This window comes from Ruditapes philippinarum, unplaced genomic scaffold (genome assembly GCF_026571515.1).
Source record: "Ruditapes philippinarum isolate M1 unplaced genomic scaffold, ASM2657151v2 ctg1302_1_1_1_1, whole genome shotgun sequence".
Lineage (NCBI taxonomy): Eukaryota > Metazoa > Mollusca > Bivalvia > Venerida > Veneridae > Ruditapes > Ruditapes philippinarum.
This window is the reverse complement of record NW_026860081.1, coordinates 179,508-201,812: the sequence shown is the minus strand read 5'-3', so window position 1 is coordinate 201,812 and position 22,305 is coordinate 179,508. Positions and strand designations below refer to the sequence as shown.

At 33.1% G+C, this 22,305-nt stretch overlaps 1 protein-coding gene across 1 annotated transcript in view; it reads right to left on the bottom strand.

Moving 5' to 3' along the window:
• LOC132758783 (signal transducer and activator of transcription 5B-like) overlaps nt 1-21,267 on the bottom strand; it is a 35,619-nt gene extending 14,352 nt beyond the window's left edge. Inside the window, exons 1-16 of the mRNA XM_060750480.1 lie at nt 21,242-21,267; nt 20,829-20,872; nt 20,104-20,237; nt 19,597-19,751; nt 16,550-16,711; nt 15,680-15,814; nt 14,880-15,015; nt 14,036-14,093; nt 13,122-13,195; nt 11,113-11,205; nt 9,832-10,026; nt 8,332-8,426; nt 6,838-6,980; nt 4,848-5,006; nt 4,344-4,413; nt 3,096-3,203 (exon numbers count right to left, since the gene is read on the bottom strand). Of these exons, the coding sequence (XP_060606463.1) occupies nt 3,096-3,203; nt 4,344-4,413; nt 4,848-5,006; nt 6,838-6,980; nt 8,332-8,426; nt 9,832-10,026; nt 11,113-11,205; nt 13,122-13,195; nt 14,036-14,093; nt 14,880-15,015; nt 15,680-15,814; nt 16,550-16,711; nt 19,597-19,751; nt 20,104-20,237; nt 20,829-20,872; nt 21,242-21,267 (1,787 nt within the window). The remainder of the gene's footprint in view (nt 1-3,095; nt 3,204-4,343; nt 4,414-4,847; nt 5,007-6,837; nt 6,981-8,331; nt 8,427-9,831; nt 10,027-11,112; nt 11,206-13,121; nt 13,196-14,035; nt 14,094-14,879; nt 15,016-15,679; nt 15,815-16,549; nt 16,712-19,596; nt 19,752-20,103; nt 20,238-20,828; nt 20,873-21,241) is intronic.
• Nucleotides 21,268-22,305: the final 1,038 nt, after the last annotated feature.

Below are 22,305 nucleotides of genomic sequence, written 5' to 3'. Positions count from 1 at the left end.
TCAATTAGTTCTAGATCTGTAGAAGAAGACGTTTAAAGTTTTTTTCTATTTTTAGCCCTAGTATCCCCTAAAAGGGGCCAATCAAATTAATATGAGCAAACTTGATAAAAGACTACCCAAGAATGCTACAGACAAAGCTTTGTGATCATCCATCAATTAGTTCTGTAGTAGAAGATTTTTAAAGGTTTTTCTAGTTTTAGCTTTAGAGGCCCTTAAAAGGGGCCAAACAAATTAATATTTGCAAATTGATAAGAGACTACCCCACAATATTACAGACAAAGTTTGGTGATCATCCATCATTTAGTTCTGTAGAAGAAGTGGTTAAAAGGTTTTTTTTTTCTATTTTTGCTCTGTTGGCCCTTACAAGGGACCAATTGAAATGACATGAGCAAATTCAAGTGTGATTGTCACAAGGATGCTACAGACCAAATTTGAAGTTCATCTGCCCAGCAGTTTCAGAGGAGAAGACGATCGATTAATGACGCATGACGACGGACGACGGAGCATCCCCCTTTGATACTTATAGCCCACCCTGAACCTTCAGTTCTGGTGAGCTAAAAAGCACTTGACGACTAAAATTTAACAACAGATGTCTGAACAGCAGCTCCTTCTCCTTTTTTCTCTCAAAACTTGAAAATAATCTGAACAATTTATACAATCATAGAGATAATTTAAATATAAGGTCACTCTCTGACTTTTGACCTAAGATGGGTGTTGAAGGTAAAACTAATCATGGTTCATCTACAAAGTCTGAAGTTTTAAGGTCAATGCACTATTACCATACTTAATCGCCAAAAAATTACAATACCAAAAAGTTCAACCTAGCAGACACCAATGAATGGGTCATGACAATAGCTTCATTCAAAAAGTGCGGAGCTTTAAATGGTCTCGTATAGCAGGACTAATGAACTAAATTGATACTAGAGAAATATATATTACAATTTAAGGATCACAAACCCTGCATTTGAACATTTAATATTTCAACAGAAATACAATAGCAAACATTAACAATAACATTTAAACAAAGCTAAACATTGTTTATAAATATCATTCATTCATACAGATCCATTCTTCATAGAATTCATGTGTCAATGATAAAAGGAAGAAAAAATAACCCATAAGACCTGTCACATACCAGTTATTTCACCAATAATAAGTTGTTAAAGTCCCTTTTGAAATGTTTGAGACATTGAGAAGAATATTCCTCTCTTACTTACATGTGAAAAAACAACAAAGGCCATTATTTCTCCAAAATTGACTAACTCACAAATAACCGAAAGTATGTACCAGGGCAATTGGTACAAAATATTCTTACAATCCATTGCTCCATTTTGTTCCTTATTTTAGTTATCAACCAGAAAACCGTTTTTTTTTTTATTCTTAGTAAAATTGACACTGACCCTAAGAGGTAAAAAGACAATTCAAAGCAAGGTCTCCACATAATAATTTGCTATATACTAAATTTGGTATTACAATAGATCATCCTTAACTCTAGTTAATGACTGAAAACCTTTTCTCTGTTTTTAGTAACAATGACCTTGACCCTTTGAGGCTCAAACCGATTCCCAACAAATCTCTGCATATGAGCTTGCTGTACACTAAAATTAATTACAATACTTGTTTTTAAGTCTAATTATCTATCATTGGCAACCATAAATTTGATTCTAATAACAGAAGGACTGACAAGCTTACTCCTATATACCCTCACAAACAAAGTTTGTATAAAGTTAACAGTTGAAAAATGAAGTTTCAAAAAGAAACTCCAGGTAGATATTATGAAAGTAGGAAACTATGAATGGCAGGCACAGTGACTAAAATATGATGTTCACGAAATAATTAATCTAGGGGCAAATCTAAAGAACTGATTTTATACTATATATTATACTGGTTTCACTCTTTCATGAAGCACAGGTGTGAAAGTAGAGAAAAGTAAAACAACCTGAAGAGAACTTGCATAAGTTTAATTCAAGTTGATGTTAAGGATTTAAGTAATACTGACAATACCAATGTCACTTCACAACTTTTGCTATTTCAAGAGGGCCTCAAATACCCCCCCCCCCCCCCCCCAGATGCACCAGACACCGGCAATGACCTCTGGCAAGCTAGATAGTAAATCACTTGCTTTGGAAACCAATTTTTGATGATTTTAATAATTATAATATTTAAAGGAGGGGGGAGAATCCTAAATACCGTAGGAAAATTGCAGTGAAAATAATTTTCTAAGAACTTATACATAATTTAAAAAACACCATAACCTGGGGAAAAAATAACCTAAAAGACCTTTACATTTACATGCGAAAAAGGAAAAAACCATAACCAATTACAAATACTTGTATGTGTCAACGTAACTTGTAATGAATGGAGAAGATCTTAAATTGTTTTTGAAATATGATAATCTTCTTGCAGTTAGAAAATTATTCTTTTCGAGTCAAATAATGTGTTTTTTGTACAAATTTAAATCCTTTACCCATTATAATTTCAACCAAGCAAGAGTTGTCCATATATCACAGTACTTCTCAGTGCTTGATAGTCAAACAAGATCCTGGATAATTTAGAATATGTAAGTTCAAAAAGGGCCATTATTTTATCAAATTCAGATACCGGTATATGAGTAATGGGCCTTGGACAATGACCTCCTAATATGTCCTGAAATAAGTGGAGTTTCAACTCATTCCTTTCAGTAATTATCGAGATACCAATTTGCAACCAAAAACTATAGCAAAGCGTGAAACCCACAATGGCTCTCCCTATCCTTCGAATACTCAAGTTGAAAAGCCAGCAATTAACCTTTTCTTTGACAAAGATACCCTAATTTTCTCTCACCAAAAAACTAAATTCTCCATTAAACAATTTCTCATTCTAAGTAAACCAAATAATCAGTTACCCCTATCAGAAGATACATCAAACACCACTGAAAGCCTGATCCTTAATAAGCAAACTATGACATAAACTGAAGCCTATATAAGCAAACTATGACATAAACTGAAGCCTATATAAGCAAACTGCTAGGACATCAACTGACATAAACATGCAAATCTAACCCCTTACATGTAGACTACACAATGCTGCATCCTCAATGCACGTCGCACACTTACGTTGCACCTCCTTGTGGAGTCATAGCTTGAGCAGGGTACACCGGCGGTGATCCTGGTCCAGAATATTGGGGACTTTGTGGGTAATCATTCATCCCTGTTCCCGTGGGCCTGCAGAAAATATCAGATTTACTTAGCTCAAATAATTGTACTATATAATAGGCTATTTTCACTATACGAAAAGTTCCAAAATCACAATTTCTGAAGTTTTTCCCTTGTGAAAATGTTGGCAAATTGCCTTTTTTTCTGAAACAAAATCTACTTCAATCCATGCAATATATTCATATTAGTTGAACAAGTATTACACATACTTTCACCATGCATGTGAAAACTGAAATCTGTACTAGTTTGCTGAATGACCTTGAAATTGAAAGGCAGGGGCAATTATTAAATACTGTTAAAACATTGTATTTGTTTTTGATACATTAGTAATTATCATGTTGCAACAACAAATTGAGTACACAGAGTAATGTTTGAATAATGTTTTGCTTGACACAGGAGATATCAGTTAGGTATATCAATGATTTGTAGGTATCAAGGATTGAATAGTGTGAAAATTACTATTGTTAAATATTCTCCAATACTGTAAAATCATTATTATTCGTGGGGCACGAATTTTCGTGGTTTTCGTGGGTAGGTCAATCCACGAATTTAAGATCCAACAAAATTTTATCCCAACAAATACTTCTTGTCATGTCTCTACTCTATATATTACAAACATGCAACGGCGCTTTTCCGACAATTTTTGTGTAATGAATGCCCAGAGGCAAATATTAAATCTATTGACAAGCGCTGTGTGATACTTAAAGATATGTATGTACATGGGGTTAGTAAAATGCGAGGCGATTAAGTGTAAGATTACTTTGCATAAGGCAATTTATTTTATTTTTGTACAAGAAATTGAAAATCCACGAATTTAAGAACCCACGAAAATGCCCGTTTTGATAAACCACGAAATTTTACGCCCACGAATAAAAAGTGAATTCGCAGTATCTGTTTTGTTACTGAACTTAAGCTGTTGAAAATTTTTCCTAGCTCATATGTTTGCAGTTTTTATGAACTCAGAAAATCACAAACATTTCAAGATGTCAACACTTAGAACACTACCATTTGGGTAACTAGTATAAATTGTCAAAATGAACAATTTATCAACCTTCCCATTTGCCCTCCAAATGAGACAACATAATGCATGCCTTTTCCTAAAATAAGATACTAGATTTGAACAAAATATATAGAAAATATAATACTCACAGCTGACCATCAATCGTGGTGATCAAGGTTGTTTTCACATAACCCCCTGGCACCAAATTGGGTGCCAAGTCTGTAATAAATAAAAGTTTGTATAAAAAAATTAAAAGACAAAGTTGTTACTATAACAGTTAACCTATTTGGTTGGGATCTCAGCAATAATTATGGCAAGCATTATATCATACCAATAATCCCCCACCCCCACCAACCTCTCCCACCATCACCTGAGATTTCATTATGCAAGAAGATTTTTATTATTCTGTCATTCCTGTCAAGTTTCATATAAATTGGTTTGAGCAGTAAAGACATTACTTAAGACATGACTGGTTACCTCAGTAAAACAACCATCTTTCTGTAAGCTAGCTAGCTCCCTCACTTCCAAGAACCTAAAGTTCCTGTTGGATTTTTACCCACTGTGCTGAGAGGCAAATTATTATCTTTTTACCAATTTTAAGAAATGTTTCCTTAGAATTTTCATGAAATATTTTACAGAAGTCAAGGGATTACCTGCAGTAGGTGGAGAGTAATATTTCTGAAAGGCGTTGTCTTTGGGAATATCTGGATACAGGGTAACTAGGGAAGTCAAATCCTTTATACGATCTGCCAGACCACGGATTGTAAAGTCTTTGCTTGTAAATGGTGCCAGATTCCATACCATTCTTTCACCTTCAAGGAAATACATTTCATAAAAATAAATAAATGTATATGAGTGATCAAATATGACCTTGAATCAGCTGTTATTGATAGTAACAACCAGGAAATTGTGTAAGTATTAAAATATATAATAAAAAAATACTTAGTTTGTAAATTAACAAAATTTAGAAATTTTAATATGAATGGCAAGTCTTTATTTTGCCTCAGTCTTGACATTGACAAAGTTTTAACTGGAGCCCAACAGAATGTAAATCTTTTGAGCTCTTTTGATAAAACAGAATGAAATGGTGACTTCGCATCTATAGTAATAAATCTTTCTGTAACAGATGCTTAATATTTTCATGAAATGATTTTTCAATATACCGTGTATATCTTTACTTTAACTGTAAAAAATTATAATAAAACTTGTAGAGAATAGAATAGACGTAGCATTTTTTGGAACCATAAAAAAAGAAAAAGTACCCATTTATCATTAAAAATTCCATAGGTTGAATTTAGATACATTGTATAATCAGCAACACTAACCATTTTAATTCTTGGTATTGAAAATATTTATAAATAGATGCTGTTTAGTGCATGCCAGATATGTAAAAAGCAACTCTTCAAAATCTCAATGTTAATCAAAAGCTAATAGTATAATGCTATATTTCTGCTGCAAAAATTAATAGCATTTTGAAAAAAAACTTTCTAAACACCTGTATGAAAGCAGCTCTAGCAAAAAAGCATGGCTAAAAAGTAAAATGTCTATCTCAAATAGCAGCCTAACATTTTGTTCCATAACATTTTATTCTTTTAACTTACAATATTCATAAGTGTTAAATAACATAGCTACTTTATGTTACAAGTTTTTCGAGAATCAGCGATAAGATTATGAAAACAACAAAATTTCACTGTTTTATGCATATTTAAACAATACAATCATATTATAGGTTATTTTAATTAATATTAAGTTAAATTACCATAGTTGTTCACTTAACAACATAGTATACAACTATTTTTAATTTTCCATAAAAAATCTTAACGCTTATAACTTTCAAATGTCCTAGTGATTCTACAATCAAAAGAGATTTTGAAGTTTCTTTCATATGTACAAAAAAAACTTTAAATTGTTAAGACAAATATTTACAATATTCTGTTAGAGATATATTATGCTCAAATTTGATACTTGAAAATACTGAAAGTTGCTAAACAGTCTCTTATTAAATGTAAAATAACCTTCCTTGAAATATACTCAGAGAAGATACGTTTTAAACTCACTGAATTATAGGTAAACATAATACGACTACAGTGTTGTTAAAAAGAAAATGGCATTTAAAAAAATCAAATTTATTGACCTTTGTAACAGGGAATTTGGATGCAGCTTCACAAACATAGTTTATGCATTCTTTCATTCAAATTAGATAAATTTCCTAGATAGATTTTAATAAATTTCTGCAATAAAAGTATTTAACCAAAAGATGAGCATAGTAAGTAAGTAAGTAATAACTTTATTTAATGAAGCTAACACATTCAGTTTCCCGATCTTCCATGCGGGCCTCAGTATATACAAAACAACATAAAATACAATCACAATCAACAATTAGACAACATAAATATGTACATTATAAACATCATATTAATACAATAAATAAGTGAACATTTTTTTCTTCTTAAATAGAGAAGTGACATTTTCATAACTTCAGCATGGAAAGTACAATCAAAGTAGATCAATGTTGAAGAATTAGACATTTATAGGGCTGTTCTAATAACAGTTTTTATTATACTTTTTATATTATACATTAAATCATTGTTTTTGGAAACGGCACGGTATATCGGCATATATATATTTATCATGTTATCATACCGGGTTTATCTTGCTGATCAGCTACCCACACTATCGTAATTCCTCCTTTCGTCCCATCGCTGAACCGTAATAAAAATGTTCCATTAGGTCGGGACAACAAATGATCTCTAGACTCAGTTCTGTCCATGAACCCTATTATTGACCTAAAATAGTAAGGAAGTTTAGTATTGAAGCATAAATGAAATCTAATAGAAAAACAGTAACCAATTACCCATTTACCCATTTACCTGTGTAACAGTGTCAAAATTATAGTGTAACCAAATAACGGTGGTTTTTTTTTTGGGGGGGGGGAGAGAATTCTTTCTTAATAGTTTTCATCAGCAAATGCATCTATGTTAATGAAACAATTATAGCTAGTTGTAACTAGTGTTACCGTGTTACAATAAAACAAAATTAGAATAAAAGTTAAAACACAAAACTTGAACCGATTTTTTTAAAACCTCCATGTTTTACTAAATTAAAACCTCCATGAGGTTTTACTAAAAAATCTTTGGGAGTCTCTCAAAAACTCCAGAAAACCACCTTGTCAGTAACAACCTGCCAAAGAAGTACTTTGCATTATATTTTGTCTGCTTTTCAAGTATTGTAAAAATGCAGACTGAAATCACACAACGAAACTATACAAAGAATATTCTTCTAGTCATCTAAATGATAACAAATCTCAGAAGTGCATGCTGATAATCTTGACCCACATTGACATTTGAAACAAATACTTCTACACAGTGCAACAATGAGTACAGATTGAGAATTGTTTTGTTTAATCATCACACCACACATAATGTAAACACTTCACGACATGTTAGATGCTGTATTACCCATCATCCATTTATCAGCGGGGGTACAGTTTTTCCTGTCAACTACCCAGGCAACAGTTATACCCCCTAGCTCTGATTCACTGAACCGAAGGAGGAAAGTACCCCTAGAACTCTGTGATATCAGGTCTTCAGATTCCTTCCGGTCAACAAAACCTAACAGTAACTTAAACATCCCGTACAATTGGTGATTTCATACTCACAGTTACAAATTTTTTCATAAATAATTGAAATTTCGAGGGTTGAACGCAAATCTGTTGTAAGTCTTTCTTTACTTCATATAAATTACCGCAGTTTTGCGGTCAACCCTCAATATAAGGTTACGCACCAAGCAATAACCGTTACCATGCTAAATATACGTAAAAATTGACTTGACTATCGGGCAAACTGAACTAATCTGTTCATTATTTTTGTTAAAAAATGTCTACAGATCTATTGACTGAATAGGAGGGAAAGATTTTGTACAGGATACTGAACAAGTACCTACTTGGATCCGAACCAATTTGAGACCAGTAGGAAAAGTCAACGGTCTTAACCACTTGGCAACAGAGGCACCAAGTATATCATAACACATGTTGCCCAACTACTCCCTAATACTGCACACTACAAAAATGTTTTCCCCATTATCTGATGTATAACCATAAAGCAGGATTATCTATGCCTACAATCTAACGATACATACCCATCTGTCCACGGCTCCTTTAAATGTTCCTTTACCAGTTTGCCCACTGACCAGAACCACTGCCAAAATGTAAAATTTCTTCCTGGTAAATTTTCCTGTAAAATACATGTTTATAAACATATATAAAAATATAGACTTACCAATATAGATTTTCATATAATTTCCTCTTTTACGTAATATGATCAAATCTTTCATTGAATTTGAAAGATTCAATGTTTTCATTAGCTTCAATTTCTCATGACAAGTTGTGCATAAATCTTGTACATGTACACACATGCAATGTGACTTTATTTCATTTCACTTCAGTGTTGTTATATTTTTCTGGTCCTTCCAAAATCAATTAAGTGTTGAGAATTGAGTACCGCTCAATTAATTTAAAATGAAAACAACTTATGTGTACCGCTCAAGCCGGTGCTAGGGGCCGTTAGGAATGTTGCACTTATTCATTATCCCTCATGTACAAACTCAATCAAACCGAGTCTGCAATTATTATATAATTTTGTTGTGATTAATTAATGCTTCTAAGGGATCACTTTGTTACCAGATGTTTTATCTTTTAATTTTTATTCTACGAAAGCTATCTTTATTCGTGATGACTTATCTTATTTGTAGCTGAAAAAATGCATAAATAAATTCCAAATTTAAGTCAAAATAACGCATTTTTTCCAATCAGTCTGGTACCAGCACCATTCCCAAAGTAGGGAAAAAACGCTGTTGAAGTATGTGATATAGAAAATGGTAAAGACATACAATATTACGCTGGCAAAAAAAGTCGTGAAACAGATCAAATTATACTTGTCAAAAAAAAAAAACATCACTTTTTATTTTTTCTGTTAGATTTTCTGTTAGATATTTGCTGCAGATTTGGTAAATTTAGGGGCCTGCATTCTTTTATTTGAATATGTAAGATTTAATGGCTGTCTCTTATTAATAAGCTTGGTTTACCTCAAATTATAGAAACAGCCATTTTTACCATCAGCTAGTTCTAAATATAAAATTAAATAAGTACTGAATATTAAAGACAAATCCTGATTATTACAATATTTACCTCCCTTGCCAAAAAGTGGCAGCCATTTCGGGGGTCAATATTCTATATAATATTAATGGCAAAATATAATTTAATATGATTTACATGCAATGTCAAATTATTTTATATAAATGCACCAAAACATAATTACAGCACCAGTATGTAAAAGATTTTTAACAGTTTTCATGAAGATGATATAACAATTAAAGATTTTTATCTTACATGTATCTTAAGCATATGAAAATGGCAGCCAGGGGAGGTAATTATTGCTATGTGAAAAGCATCTTTACAAATTAAGTAGGGAAAGGTTAATCTATGGTAGTTTGCTGTAACAAACTTTGAAAGTAATGATTTTTTGTTCATTAATAAAAAGGTACAAAAGTTATTTTTTTTTTCAATCTATCTGTGTATTTAAACGAGAGCATTTGTTCCTCTTTGTTAAATTAATTTAAATCCTGCTAATATTTATTTGCCTTGTAAAACTGAGTCCAGGAGACAACAGCACTGCTAAAGTCTACAGTTCCACTCATACCAAACAATTTATTGCCCAGGTATTTAAGATTAATGTCACTAAGACCTCGTCCAGTCATTGCGCAGAACTTTGTAGACAGCATTTTAGCCACCTCTGACCAAGGAACTTTGTCCGGCACTTGAAAGGGTATTCTTGCCTGAAAGAAAGAAATGTATAGCAAATAGTGTTCATCATTTTTAGCTCAAAACATGTATATAAAGAATATCTTTAGTTTTAGTAAAATTTATGCAAAATCAACATTTTTATGAGGATTTGTCAAATTTCAAGGCTAAAGTAGAAGAGAGGAACTGGATACAGTCAAACCAAAGATCACCTCAAAAAAATGATCATCCTGTAAATAAAGGCCATTTTTCGACACTTCCTCCTTCATTAATTAAACAAACAGTCACATGAAAATAAAGCCAACATGTCTATAAAAGCCATGCTCTGTCTTTCCCTTACATGACCTTTGTTAACAGGTTAGTCTTTATATCACTTCAAGCAATATTTCATTGTTTCACAAACCTCCACATATCAAACTAACTTGAAAATTTGCTCATATGACAGAATTCAAAGATCCAAGTTGTAGAATATATATATGATTGACATGTAAAACTAAAGGAAAATAAAAAAAAAAGATACAACAAAAACCCTTAAAGAACCTCCTTCAAAATTCTCATTAAAACTCAAACTTTATAATAAATTTAGCCCTTTACATGCTTCATACATATATATTAAACAGACATGTACAATTTTACAATCTTAACAAAGCCATTCATTTAAAGGTAAAACTTTCAATACATCATTTACAGGCTGAATAACAAACAGTGCAGACCATGAAGGCACAGATATACCAGCTGATTGTGGTTTGCACTAGTTGAATCAAAAGAATCAGTTGCTGCTAAGAGACAAAGGGTAAACTGAACTGAATAATAATAAGCAAATACCTTTAATCATGCAATTTGTTTCATCAGATGGACAGTATGACAAATGAACATGAAATAATTTGTTTGCCTTCATCTGCAATCTGATAAAAATCAGCTCCTAATTAATGCTGCACATTAATGCTACACCTGACGATAACAATAGGAGGTCAACTACTTGTGACCTTTCAAACTGCCAATTGTTGGCTAGCTTTCACAATTCTTAAAGCGTTGCAGTTTTATCATTTTAACAGCTGGAAAAAAAAAACAATAATAAGTTGGTAATTATTACAAATAAATAAAACAAAGAATAAACTCACTGGTTCTGAGAACTGGTTGTCCCAAAGATAAGTTGCTGTAGCCTGGCATTCCTGGTTCCCATGTACAGTGACCACTACTGGCAATGACAGGGTCTGTGGGGAAAAAAAATCCTTGAAAATTGAGTTCAGATCCTACCAGAGACCGAAAGAAAAATATCTACTTTTTAAAAAAATCTTTTATTATTCTTTTAAAGAAAATGAATTATGTTGAACAGACAATCAACACAAGATAAGTTTTAAGGATTTTTTAATGCTGATAACTAATATTTCGGCTCTTAAGTGTCTTCTTCACCTTTATTAAATATAATAAATTTAATATGCTTTTGCTAATATTTTAATGATTTCTTTAAAAATTAATAGTAAAACTATTTCACTCTAATTCTAATAGAGGTCATCTGTAAATTCATAAGTCGGCAAACTTCCTCAGCTTCCATATCAAATATTAAATAGTATAAAATTGTACTTAATTCACTAACATATCAACACTCATGAGGATTTATATGACATGAACTGGAGAGATATAATAAAATGTTTCACTAGTTAATGGGTGAAAAAACATTAAAACATCTTTAGGTGCACATTTTTCTACAGCAATTTATCTTCTTCTTTTTTTAAGTTTAAATGTTATTTTTTCTAGAGATATATTTTACACTTTTTCATTTCAAGTTTGACCCATAGAAGTCATAGATTTCTCAGAATCAAAATATCCAAAATCGGGTCTTATTTATCAAATCTAAAGGCCTATTTTCATTTTAATTTTTTTTATTTTATTGTAAATTATTTCAGATTCAATGCTGCCACCTTTATGTGATAAACATTTAATATGTTCTAAATCCATTATTAAACTATTAAATCATACCTATTTGGCCTTTCTTCATAGGAAAATAATAATCACTTCAGAGGATTTAGGTGCTTTTTTATAGAATTTTGCTTATTACTTTGTAGCTGCCTATTTCCTTTCTATCAACAGGTAAAAAAATGGGATTTATGGCTTTACAAAGGAATAATGTATAGGATTTATGGCTTTACATAGGAATGGTGTTTATGGCTTAATAAATGAATAAGGTATGGGATTTATGGCTTAACAAAGCAAATATGTATGGTATTTATGGCTTTACAAAGGAATAAGGAATGTCATTTATAGCTTAATAAATGAATAAGGCATGGGATTTATGGCTTAACAAAGGAATAAGATATGGTATTTATGGCTTTACAAAGGAATAAGGAATAGTGTTTATAGCTTAATAAATGAATAAGGCATAGATTTATGGCTTAACAAAGGAATAAGGTATGGTATTTATGGCTTTACAAAGAAATAAGGAATGGGTTTTATGGCTTACAAAGGAATAAGGTATGGGATTTATGGTTTAACAAAGGTATAAGGTATGAGATATATGGGTTAACAAAGGAATAAGGCATGGGATTTATGTTTTTCAAAGGAATAAGGCATGGGACTTATGGCTTTACAAAGGAATAAGGTATAGAATTTATGGCTTTACAAAGGAATAAGGCATGGGATTGATGGGTTTCCAAAGGAATAATGTCTAAGATTTATGCTTTCAATGACACTCAACACAAAGGGATAAAGTATATGACTTAAAGCTTTACGACCAATCAACACAACAGGATAAAGTACAGGATTTATGGCTTTAAGAATATTTTGTCTTAAAACATTCTATTTAAAAATATTATGGACATTTCTAACATAACTGAATTAAATATTGAACGGATAATTTCAATCAATCTATGTTCTGAAACATTAGTTCCTAAATATTTACCTTATGTTGTGTTTATCACTACCTAACAAATGCTCATTAGTTTTGTTTTTCTAATCTTTTATGTTTTTATCAATTCATTTTAGACAAAACACTTAATCAATAATTAAAACACAATTTGGACATGTGCAAAAAAGAAAATACTCCACCAGTCACCGCTTCAAAGCTATACCAGATGGTAACATATATGCAAGAAATCTTGAGATAAAGCTAGAAGCACATAACAAAACTCACCCAGACCTGAAACTTTAACTCGTTACCACCAACATTAAAGTCCGATGAAAAATAGATACAAAATTTCTCCTCTGCTACTGTCTGTTTAAATTAAAAATAAAAACATAATAATCAAATCAAAAGTTTAGCAATCTCGAATCTAGTAAAATATTTATATAATTGCTGGATATGTTGTTTGGGTTTGTCCAGGTTCTGTCAAACTGTCAAAATTATTAAACAGGGTAACATTATTGTAAATACTAAAATTGTTATATCAATAATATACAGTCTGGTCAGACAGCATTGGTGTGCATGGTATGTGGCTGAATACTGGTTGTATACTAGTGGTATATGATAGTCAGTCATCTTACTGTTTTGGTTGGGTTTAATGTCACACCAACACAGTATAGGTCATTTGGCGACATTCCAGATTTACTGGTGCAGGAAGACCTCAGCGCCTCTCCATGCAAAATGATGCAATTTTCAGGCAAAAGCTGGCATCTGAGTAGAACCACCACAGATATTCCGTAAGCTAGCTGTAAAGCTTCCTCACATGAAAGAATCGTAAGTCCCTAGAGGGAATTCGAACCTACTGGGGCAAAAGAGCCATGTCACAATGCAAGGGCGTGGAGGTTGACCTGGCTCTATGCTAGTAGTTAAACTTAAATATAATTTCAGAATGTTAAGGGATAAAATAAAACATATTTCCTCCCTCAGTTAAACCAGTTTAATGTATTTAACAATGTAATAAAATCCGTAACAAGGCATTTCTAAAGCCATTAGAAGTACTGTATTAATTGTAAGCACTATGTTTTGAACAATAAATTTCAATTCTTTTCTTTTCTTCTTTTTTTCTCTCCGGGGGGGGGACATTGTCAGAAAATTATTATTTATTACATTAAGACATGTTAAGATTAGAGAATAAATCATGAAACTAATACTTGCATGTCCCTCCGCCCCTCTTCTATCTGCACGCTTGATATTCTTCAATTGCTGTAATTAATTGTAAATAGTATTATCAAATATCTAATTCTTTAAATTGTCTGGGTCTGCAAGTCAGAGTAATCAAGTCAAAGTATTGGAAACATTCATTTTGAAAAAAAACAATCCATAAATATTTAAAGAACAAAATAAAATTAAAAAAGAAATCAAGGACACTGAAAACTTTAAAGGAACAAATTTGGTTTGGCATTGGCAATAGAAGTAGAAGCTGTAATAGACTATTATCTGGTTATTGTGCTTTTTGTTGGTGTTGAAAGTGACATTCTTTTTGTGAAGGTGATCATAGACATTCCTGCTTTTAATTTCATATTCTATGTTTATTTCCTCAGGCACAAGGGGTACCTTGGAAGAACTATCGATCAAAACTTAACCTAGTAGGACAGCTCTCTACCATGAAAGGATTCAATTTGAGGGTTAACGCAAAACTGTAAGTACTTCTTTATCTCATATAAATTACTGCAGTTTTGCAGTCAACCCTCAAAATTTACTGTCATGATTGTATATCAGTGGAGAGGCGATTTGAGGTCCTTTGCCTTTACCATACAGTCAGGGTGTATTGTCAGCCTCTAAAGCACAGGGCCTTACCTGGGCCTTGAATAAAGATAAAGGCCTGAGGTGAAGCCAGGGCATTTATCCTCCAGTCTTAAAATGTACTACTGGGCATTACTGCCCCTTCCCCCACCAGTAAAGATGGCCATTTGTCCCAACAAAAAAATGCAATAAGTTAAATGGTACAATATTTTCAACAAAAAGTTCAAACTAGTAACTTATATTTACCATATTTCTAAATGTGATACTCAGTTGTCCAGAATGCTGGTGATAGTCCATGAGACCTTCATTGTTTAAAATATTTCCACATTTCTGATGCTGCCTTCTGTCCTCGTTCTGTAAGAATGTTCTTGCCTGCTGCTCACTGAGGAACAAAAATGAGCATCCGCACAGTCTGATCAGGATCCATGCTGTTCGCTATCAGTTTTCTACCTTTAATAGGGTTGGTAAGCAAACAGCATGGATCCTTATAAAGAATATTCTATAGGGAAAGGCGGGAATTACAAAACATAAATATTTTTTGTTGTTGTTTTTTTTTCCTTTATTTTGTTGAAGTCATCCTTTAAGTTGCATATTTTTAAAGCATGAAATTCCTTAATGCCAACGTTATTTTACTTCTTAGCCTCTACATTGTTTAAATTCTTGAGATATACTATAAGGGAAGGAAGGTTTTACATAGCATAACTGTTTATTTTTGTTTTTGTTGTTTGTTGTTTTTTGAATAATTTTAAAAGTTTAATCTTTTTTTCATCCTCCTATATTTTAAAAATTGCAAAACAAACGTTATCATTAAAATAACCCTTTTTTTTCATTTCAAATGAGTCTCATCGTATCTTATTTAAAATTTTTTGTCAAAAAAACTCCCTTTAACAAAAGCGCCCATCAGACTGGGGCAACACTTATTTTCTTTTGGTTTTAGAAACATACTTGTCCATTCATAACAAAACTATGGTAATTTAAGCAATATTCATAAACTTGACCATGAGGGGTAAAAATATTTCTAACAATACCGGACTATGAAGACAAACCTGATAATTGTAGCTGTAACTCTCGGTGGAGTGAGTTGAAGATTGAGTTTACCACCTACCAACAGTCGTACAGTTGCTGTAAACCTTGAGTCTTTCTTCAAAACTTGAGGAGGCTGCTGCTCTACTATAAATGTACTGAAACAGAAAAATAGTACATCATTCCTTTATTTCATGAAAATAAATAAAAGCATATTTAAATCGAATCAACCTATCTTTTTGGTCAAAATGTGACTTCAGAATATCTTTAAGTTACAGGTTCTAAACTCCCCTGAAAATAAACAGACCTTAATTCATAAAATCATCTAAAAAATTTGAATTCTCTCACATATATTTTTTCACCTATAAAAATCAGCTATTGGCTTCACATATTGAAATCATGTTATTGATCCTCAGTAAGTATTGTTGTTTTTTCCGGGTTTTTTTTAGGTTGGTTTTACATCCCATCAACATAGTATAGGTCATATGGCGACTTTCCAGCTTAACTGGTGGAAGCAGACCTAAGGAACTCTTCCATACATTATTTCAGGCACAGGCAAGCACCTGAGTAGAACCACCGACGTCCCATAAGATTGTTGTATAGCTTCCTCAATGAAAGAATCCAAAGTCCCTGTTTAAACCAACAGCAGTGAGGGGTTAGTGGTTTAAGTCAATGACGTTAACCACTCGGCCATGGACACCCCCTGTCAGTATTCAAACACACTATAATCAACATAAGCTTCAAATACAATCTGCATTACAGGTTTGTCTAGTTGTCATTTCGGTGGATGAGCCGTATAAAGAAGGAAATATGCAGTTAAATTTAACGATTCAGTCTAAAATTGATATCAAATGATTAGTATGATATTAAAGCTCAACAGAAACAACGCATACCTGGTAACAAGGCTGGAGAGTAGACCAGTTACGATATGGTTAAGATCTGGTTGAAGGTCGGTTTGACCTTGAGGAATGTCTATTGGTAATTGCTGTCGTAATAAATCTACTTTAATTATCTGCATTCTGTTACGCCAGATAAGGTCTGCTAACACTTCACACCTGTAACAGTTATAGGGAGAAAAAATGATAAACCACTACTTTCTTAACTATAACTTTTATAAAAAAAATTTAACATTAAACATGCCTACGCCACCAAAATGAAGCCATGCCATGAAATTTGACCAAATCTATATTGCTTGTTATTCAATTATAATATTTTTACATTAAATTCACTAGCACTGTTAATAGACATTTCCAAAATCAAAATTAACAAGACACAGCATGCTTCACTATTCTCAGTGCTTCCCAGTAAGTCAGGGGTATAACTCTGTAAAAAAAGTACCTCAGAGTTATGGGACTTGTGCCAATCATGTTAGTTAATCACAGAGTGAAGTTTTAACCCATTCTCTGCATTAATTTTAGAGATACAAAATTGCATGCAAGAACTAATTCTTAGTATGACAGCAATGATTACACTGTTGTGAGCACAATATCTCTCCTTATTCTTTGAATAGTCAAGCTAAAAACAAGTCTGCAAAGCAACTTAAAATATTTCTTTCTATTTCCTATACCATTTTACAATTGCCTACCATCTGAATCATAACTGGTATTTTATAGTACATTCATGTTGATTTCTGATTCATAACTGCACTTTTAGGATATATTCATGTATTTATTTTATGTAACTTGTGGTTCAGTAATATTGTTCCAGCAAATCACTGCCAAAACTTAAGACAACAATGTTTTTTAATGAGGGTGTCAGTATAAAATCACTGCCAAAACTTAAGACAGCAATGTTTTTTAATGAGGGTGTCAAGTATAAAATCACTGCCAAACTTAAGACAGCAATGTTTTTTATGATGGCGTCACGAGCTCGTATTCGGTACGGTAATCCCCCGTTCACACATAGGCGCTGCTTCTACTACGATCTAAGCGTGGCCGAAAACGTGGCCGAAAACGTGGCAAATCGTAGGAGAAACGTAGTGGAGTCTACATAAGCGCAGTATGATCGCGGTAGCGTCTTCATGATCGGAAAGCTCTACGCTCTCGCCACGTTTGTTTTGAACGTGGTCAAAACAATCGTAGCGGGATCGTGTCCAACAAGAATCGGGGTAAAGTCGTAAAAAGAGCGTGGTAGAAGCGCCGTAATCGTACAAGCAGCGCGGAAGCATCGTGGATAGTTCTTCAAGGGCGTATTAAAGGCGCAGTAAAAGCGTAGTACAGTCGGGAACATACCGAGTACGCTTATACATCGTTCCCACTATGTTCTTACTACGTTCCCACTACGATCTCTCTACGTTCATGACGATCCTACGAAAACCTACCATGACCTTACCACGACCTGTCAGGTAGCAGTTTGTTTTAATAGCGCTGCTATTTGACCAATCATAATCTGAGGAAGTGGTGTCTTCCATTCGGAGTTCTCTCAGCAGTGTATCATAATTGTCTAAACTGGAGTCTCCTTTCTGCAGATAGCCATGTCCGTACCCAGTATCTTCTTGGCCTCCTTCTGCGCCTCCGCCTGTTAACAATCTGTGCAATTACAATTTCAACCAATATTTGTTTTTGCTGAAGTAAAGCCAGATGAATCAGATCAGCATTAATACGTCCGTTCATGTTTGAAGTTTGGAAGTAAATGAAAAGTAATTTTTGAAACCCAAGATATATATATATCATCGCCAAAATCGTCCAAGAGGCGTACTACAAGCGTTATATGATTGGCACCGTCGTAGCGATATCGTTGTACAGTCTTCTATGTCTGCGTAGCGTCATGAGCGAGTTTGAATGTCGTAGCGGCAGCGTAGTATAAACGCAGTAAACGCCGCCGCTGGTCGGCATCGGTCAGCGTATCATCGAAGTAGAAGCATGTCAGCAGCGCGTTTGACGTGGGAACATCGTAGTACAGTTGTAAGGAAGACCAAAATTTGCCAAATTGTTCGATTTCGACGCCGATCGACCCCAATTGGCCCCGATCCAATACCTTTTCAGATCGTGGATTGATCGGCATGATCGTCCTAAAGTCGCAGCTCTGTGTGAACGGGGGTTACATGACGTATCTAATCCACGAAAAGTATCGAATCGATGAGAATAAGGCATAACACAACTTGAATAGAATCTAGTTTAGCTGATCCCTAAAACTAAATGATTGTGCATGCAATTCATTCTGTTTGTAAGTGTTACTCTGAATTCTGTTGCAGTTTAAGAAAACAAACATGTAAAAAGGCAGGGATTAAGGGGTAGTAGCTCTCAATAAGAAAGTATGGTAATACTATTTATCTTCTGAGGGCTGCTGACCAATATGTGTTCCCACAACTTTTCCTACTACTAACACCTGCAACTATATCTTAATTCTAACATGACTCTCATATGTCCCTATTGATTGTGTGTGTAATATACTATAAAATCAATGTTGACACAATGACATTTATTAGTACAAAAACAAATCAGCTACAATTTAGCTTGATATCAATTACCGCAGCATTTTTTGTTGATGCTGTGTTAGAATTTGAAATATATATCAAAAGCAGCGATTTTACAGCTAAATAAAAACACTGTTTGTCGTTCACATGAGCATCATTATCACCCAGGCTACGCCCTTGTGATATTATTTCTCTGATCCGAACGCCAAACAGTGATTTTATTTAGCTATAAAATCACTGTTGGTGTTAAATTATTTCTGAAATCAAAAGACTATTTGAGCCGCGCCATGACAAAACCAACATAATGGGTTTGTGACCAGCATGGATCCAGGCCAGCCTGCGTATCCGCGCAGTCTGATCAGGATACATGCTGTTCGCTTACCAACTCTATTACGAATAGAGAAACAGATAGCGAACAGCATGGATCCTGATCAGACTGCGCGGATGCGCAGGCTGGTCTGAATCCATGCTGGTCGCAAACGCATTACGTTGGTTTTGTAATGACGCGGCTCATTTGTTATTTACCATTTCTGAAGCACATCAATCATGGAAGTGTCAAATGGTGCTCCATTCAGTGCCAACTTTTGTTTCTGTGTCCAGGCAATCAATTCATCATCAACAACACGCTTTGTCAACTTATCCAGCATTCCCAATGTGTCGTTATGTTTGCTTGCTAAAGACTGAAAAACATACAATACATTATCAAATCACTGCGTTAGATGTATTTCACAGATTTTTTCAGCCTATTATTTCTATGTTTGTTTTAATGCCTAATACACAAGACATGTTTTATTCTCAGAGTTTATTTCTTTAACAAGTAATTTTTTAATCTGTGCATATGAAATTTTAAGTAACTGGCTGGATTCAAACTAAGAGCAATTTAGAAGAGTCATTTTAAGTCATAAACCTAAGGTTATCCGATCAGCCTAGAGGGCCTATTTAAATAATCGCTTCTTTACATAATGTCTATTGAATGACAGGAATTGATGAAAATGCTGAAAAACAAAAACAACAATTAAACAACAGACGCACCAGTCTTTGTTGTAGAATTTGTTGAGCAGCAGACAGAAGCTGCCTGTCCATTTCTTCTTTTTCTTGTTTGAACTTTGTCTCCAATTCTGTACGATTGGCACTCTGTGGTTGTTGCTGAATGTGGGCAAGGTTTGCTGTAAATAATGTCATATAAAATTTTAGAAACATGTTATAAAGGATTATAAATATGTCAAATTTATCATTATATAACAAATATGTCAAGTCTTATCAGAAAAATAATCATAATGTTTGTATAAATAACCTTTACACTGTCGTGTACTGACAAAAATACTACTAATTATTTTTCATTCATTGTAATATATTTAAATGAAAAGTTTGTTGCTTCCCAAGGATCCAACCCACTAGAAAGAAGAATCAACAGTTTCTCCCTATTAAATTTGCCAAGTTTACACTATTTCCATGTGTGTGTGTGGGAGGGGCAAGGTGTTTTTACACTTGACTGACGCAGTAAGTTTCTCAAATCTACAATAGTATTTTATGTATAACATGTATAAAGACCCAAATCAATTTCAAAATGACAAATGCTTCAATGATTTGATAAAAAAAGATTTGATAGAATAAACTAACTTCATAAAATTTTATTTCACAACATATTGAAAGTTAAAATTCAGTGATTGTTTTGAAATATTTGATGGACTGTGTGAGGGGTGTGGAAATCATATTCTCCTCCATGTTATTTTATAGGATATATAAGATATACAAACCTGAAATTTTATCTTGGTTTTGGTAGTCTATCACAAATTTCTCCCTTTTTTAAAGTGCATAAAAACGAAAATTTTTTGTCCCCCTTTAAAATAAAACACAACACACATTGTTATTTTTCACCCTGAAAAAACTTTTTTTTACGGGCTTTTTTAAGTGAAAAATTTAAGCGAAACGGAAAAATTTGGGCGAATTTAGAAAATTTGGGATGAAAATCCAAAAATTTTCTCTAGCCTAAATACCAACCAACCTGTCATTAAATGCTACCCTTACATGATTCGCTAATATTTCCTCGCATGAAATGTCTGGAAATTTTAAATCACCAACTCTTAGACACGTGGAAATATCCACTTATACAGTATGTGTGCAGGATACAGTCAAACTTATATTGGAATATATTGCAATACAGTCAAACCTGTATAAGGATACAGTCAAATACATATCGGGATAGTTAAACCTGTATTTGGATATATTGTGATACAGTCAAACCTGAATTTAGATATATTGTGATACAGTCAAACCTGAATTTAGATATATTGTGATACAGTCAAACCTGAATTTAGATATATTGTCATGCAGTCAACACATTTTGCAATACATTGATTTTTATGAGAAACTTTATAAACTAAAGATTTTGTTTATTTTCAAAATATCAAAGCTCTAAAAACACTTTTCTTTTAACAAGTTTGAAAGGTTACTCTTTAACACATTTAAGTTTTTATATAAAAAATGAGTTTGTACATAAACAAGGTTGAATAGCTTGAAATAGTCAGAATGTGTGATTATATATTGAACTCAAATATCAAAATAAAATATAACAGTACAAGAGTACTTTGATATAACAGTACAAAGAGTATCAATATATTGTTGCACCTGGGTCACCACTATTATTTTCCCATAAACATTCACCACTATTATTTTCCCATAAACATTCATCTTTTGATTGGTCCCATAAATTATCATCTTTTGATTCGTTATGGGAAATAGACTTACTCCAATATAAAGAATATTTTGGGGGTTTCCTAGCTACATGGCTAATCCTGGGGTACAAACAAATCTTTACAGTTACAGCCTCGAAAGAAAGTGCAACAGGTAGACTTATCTTTTGTGACTGGTAGAGCACTGTGAAGCTATAACTGTAAAAAATTGTTTGTACCGGGGGATGAGCACAGAAAAACCCACATTTGCCGAGTTCCGGATTACACTTATTTAAAATGAACGTCTGTGACTTATTTAAGGGTACTTTAGTAGAACCTTTAACCGTTTGTATACATGCTGCATAGTTTGTTGGGTTTTTTTGTTTGTTTGTTTGTTTGTTTGTTTGTTTGGGTTTTTTTCTTTTTCCATGTGAAAAATATTCTAAATTTCTAAATCCATGTCAAGATCAGAAACAGTTGTATGAAATTTCATAACTTGACAATCTTAATACCTGGACATGCATGTTTTAAATTTAACGTTTTTGTCTTCAGACCATCTATC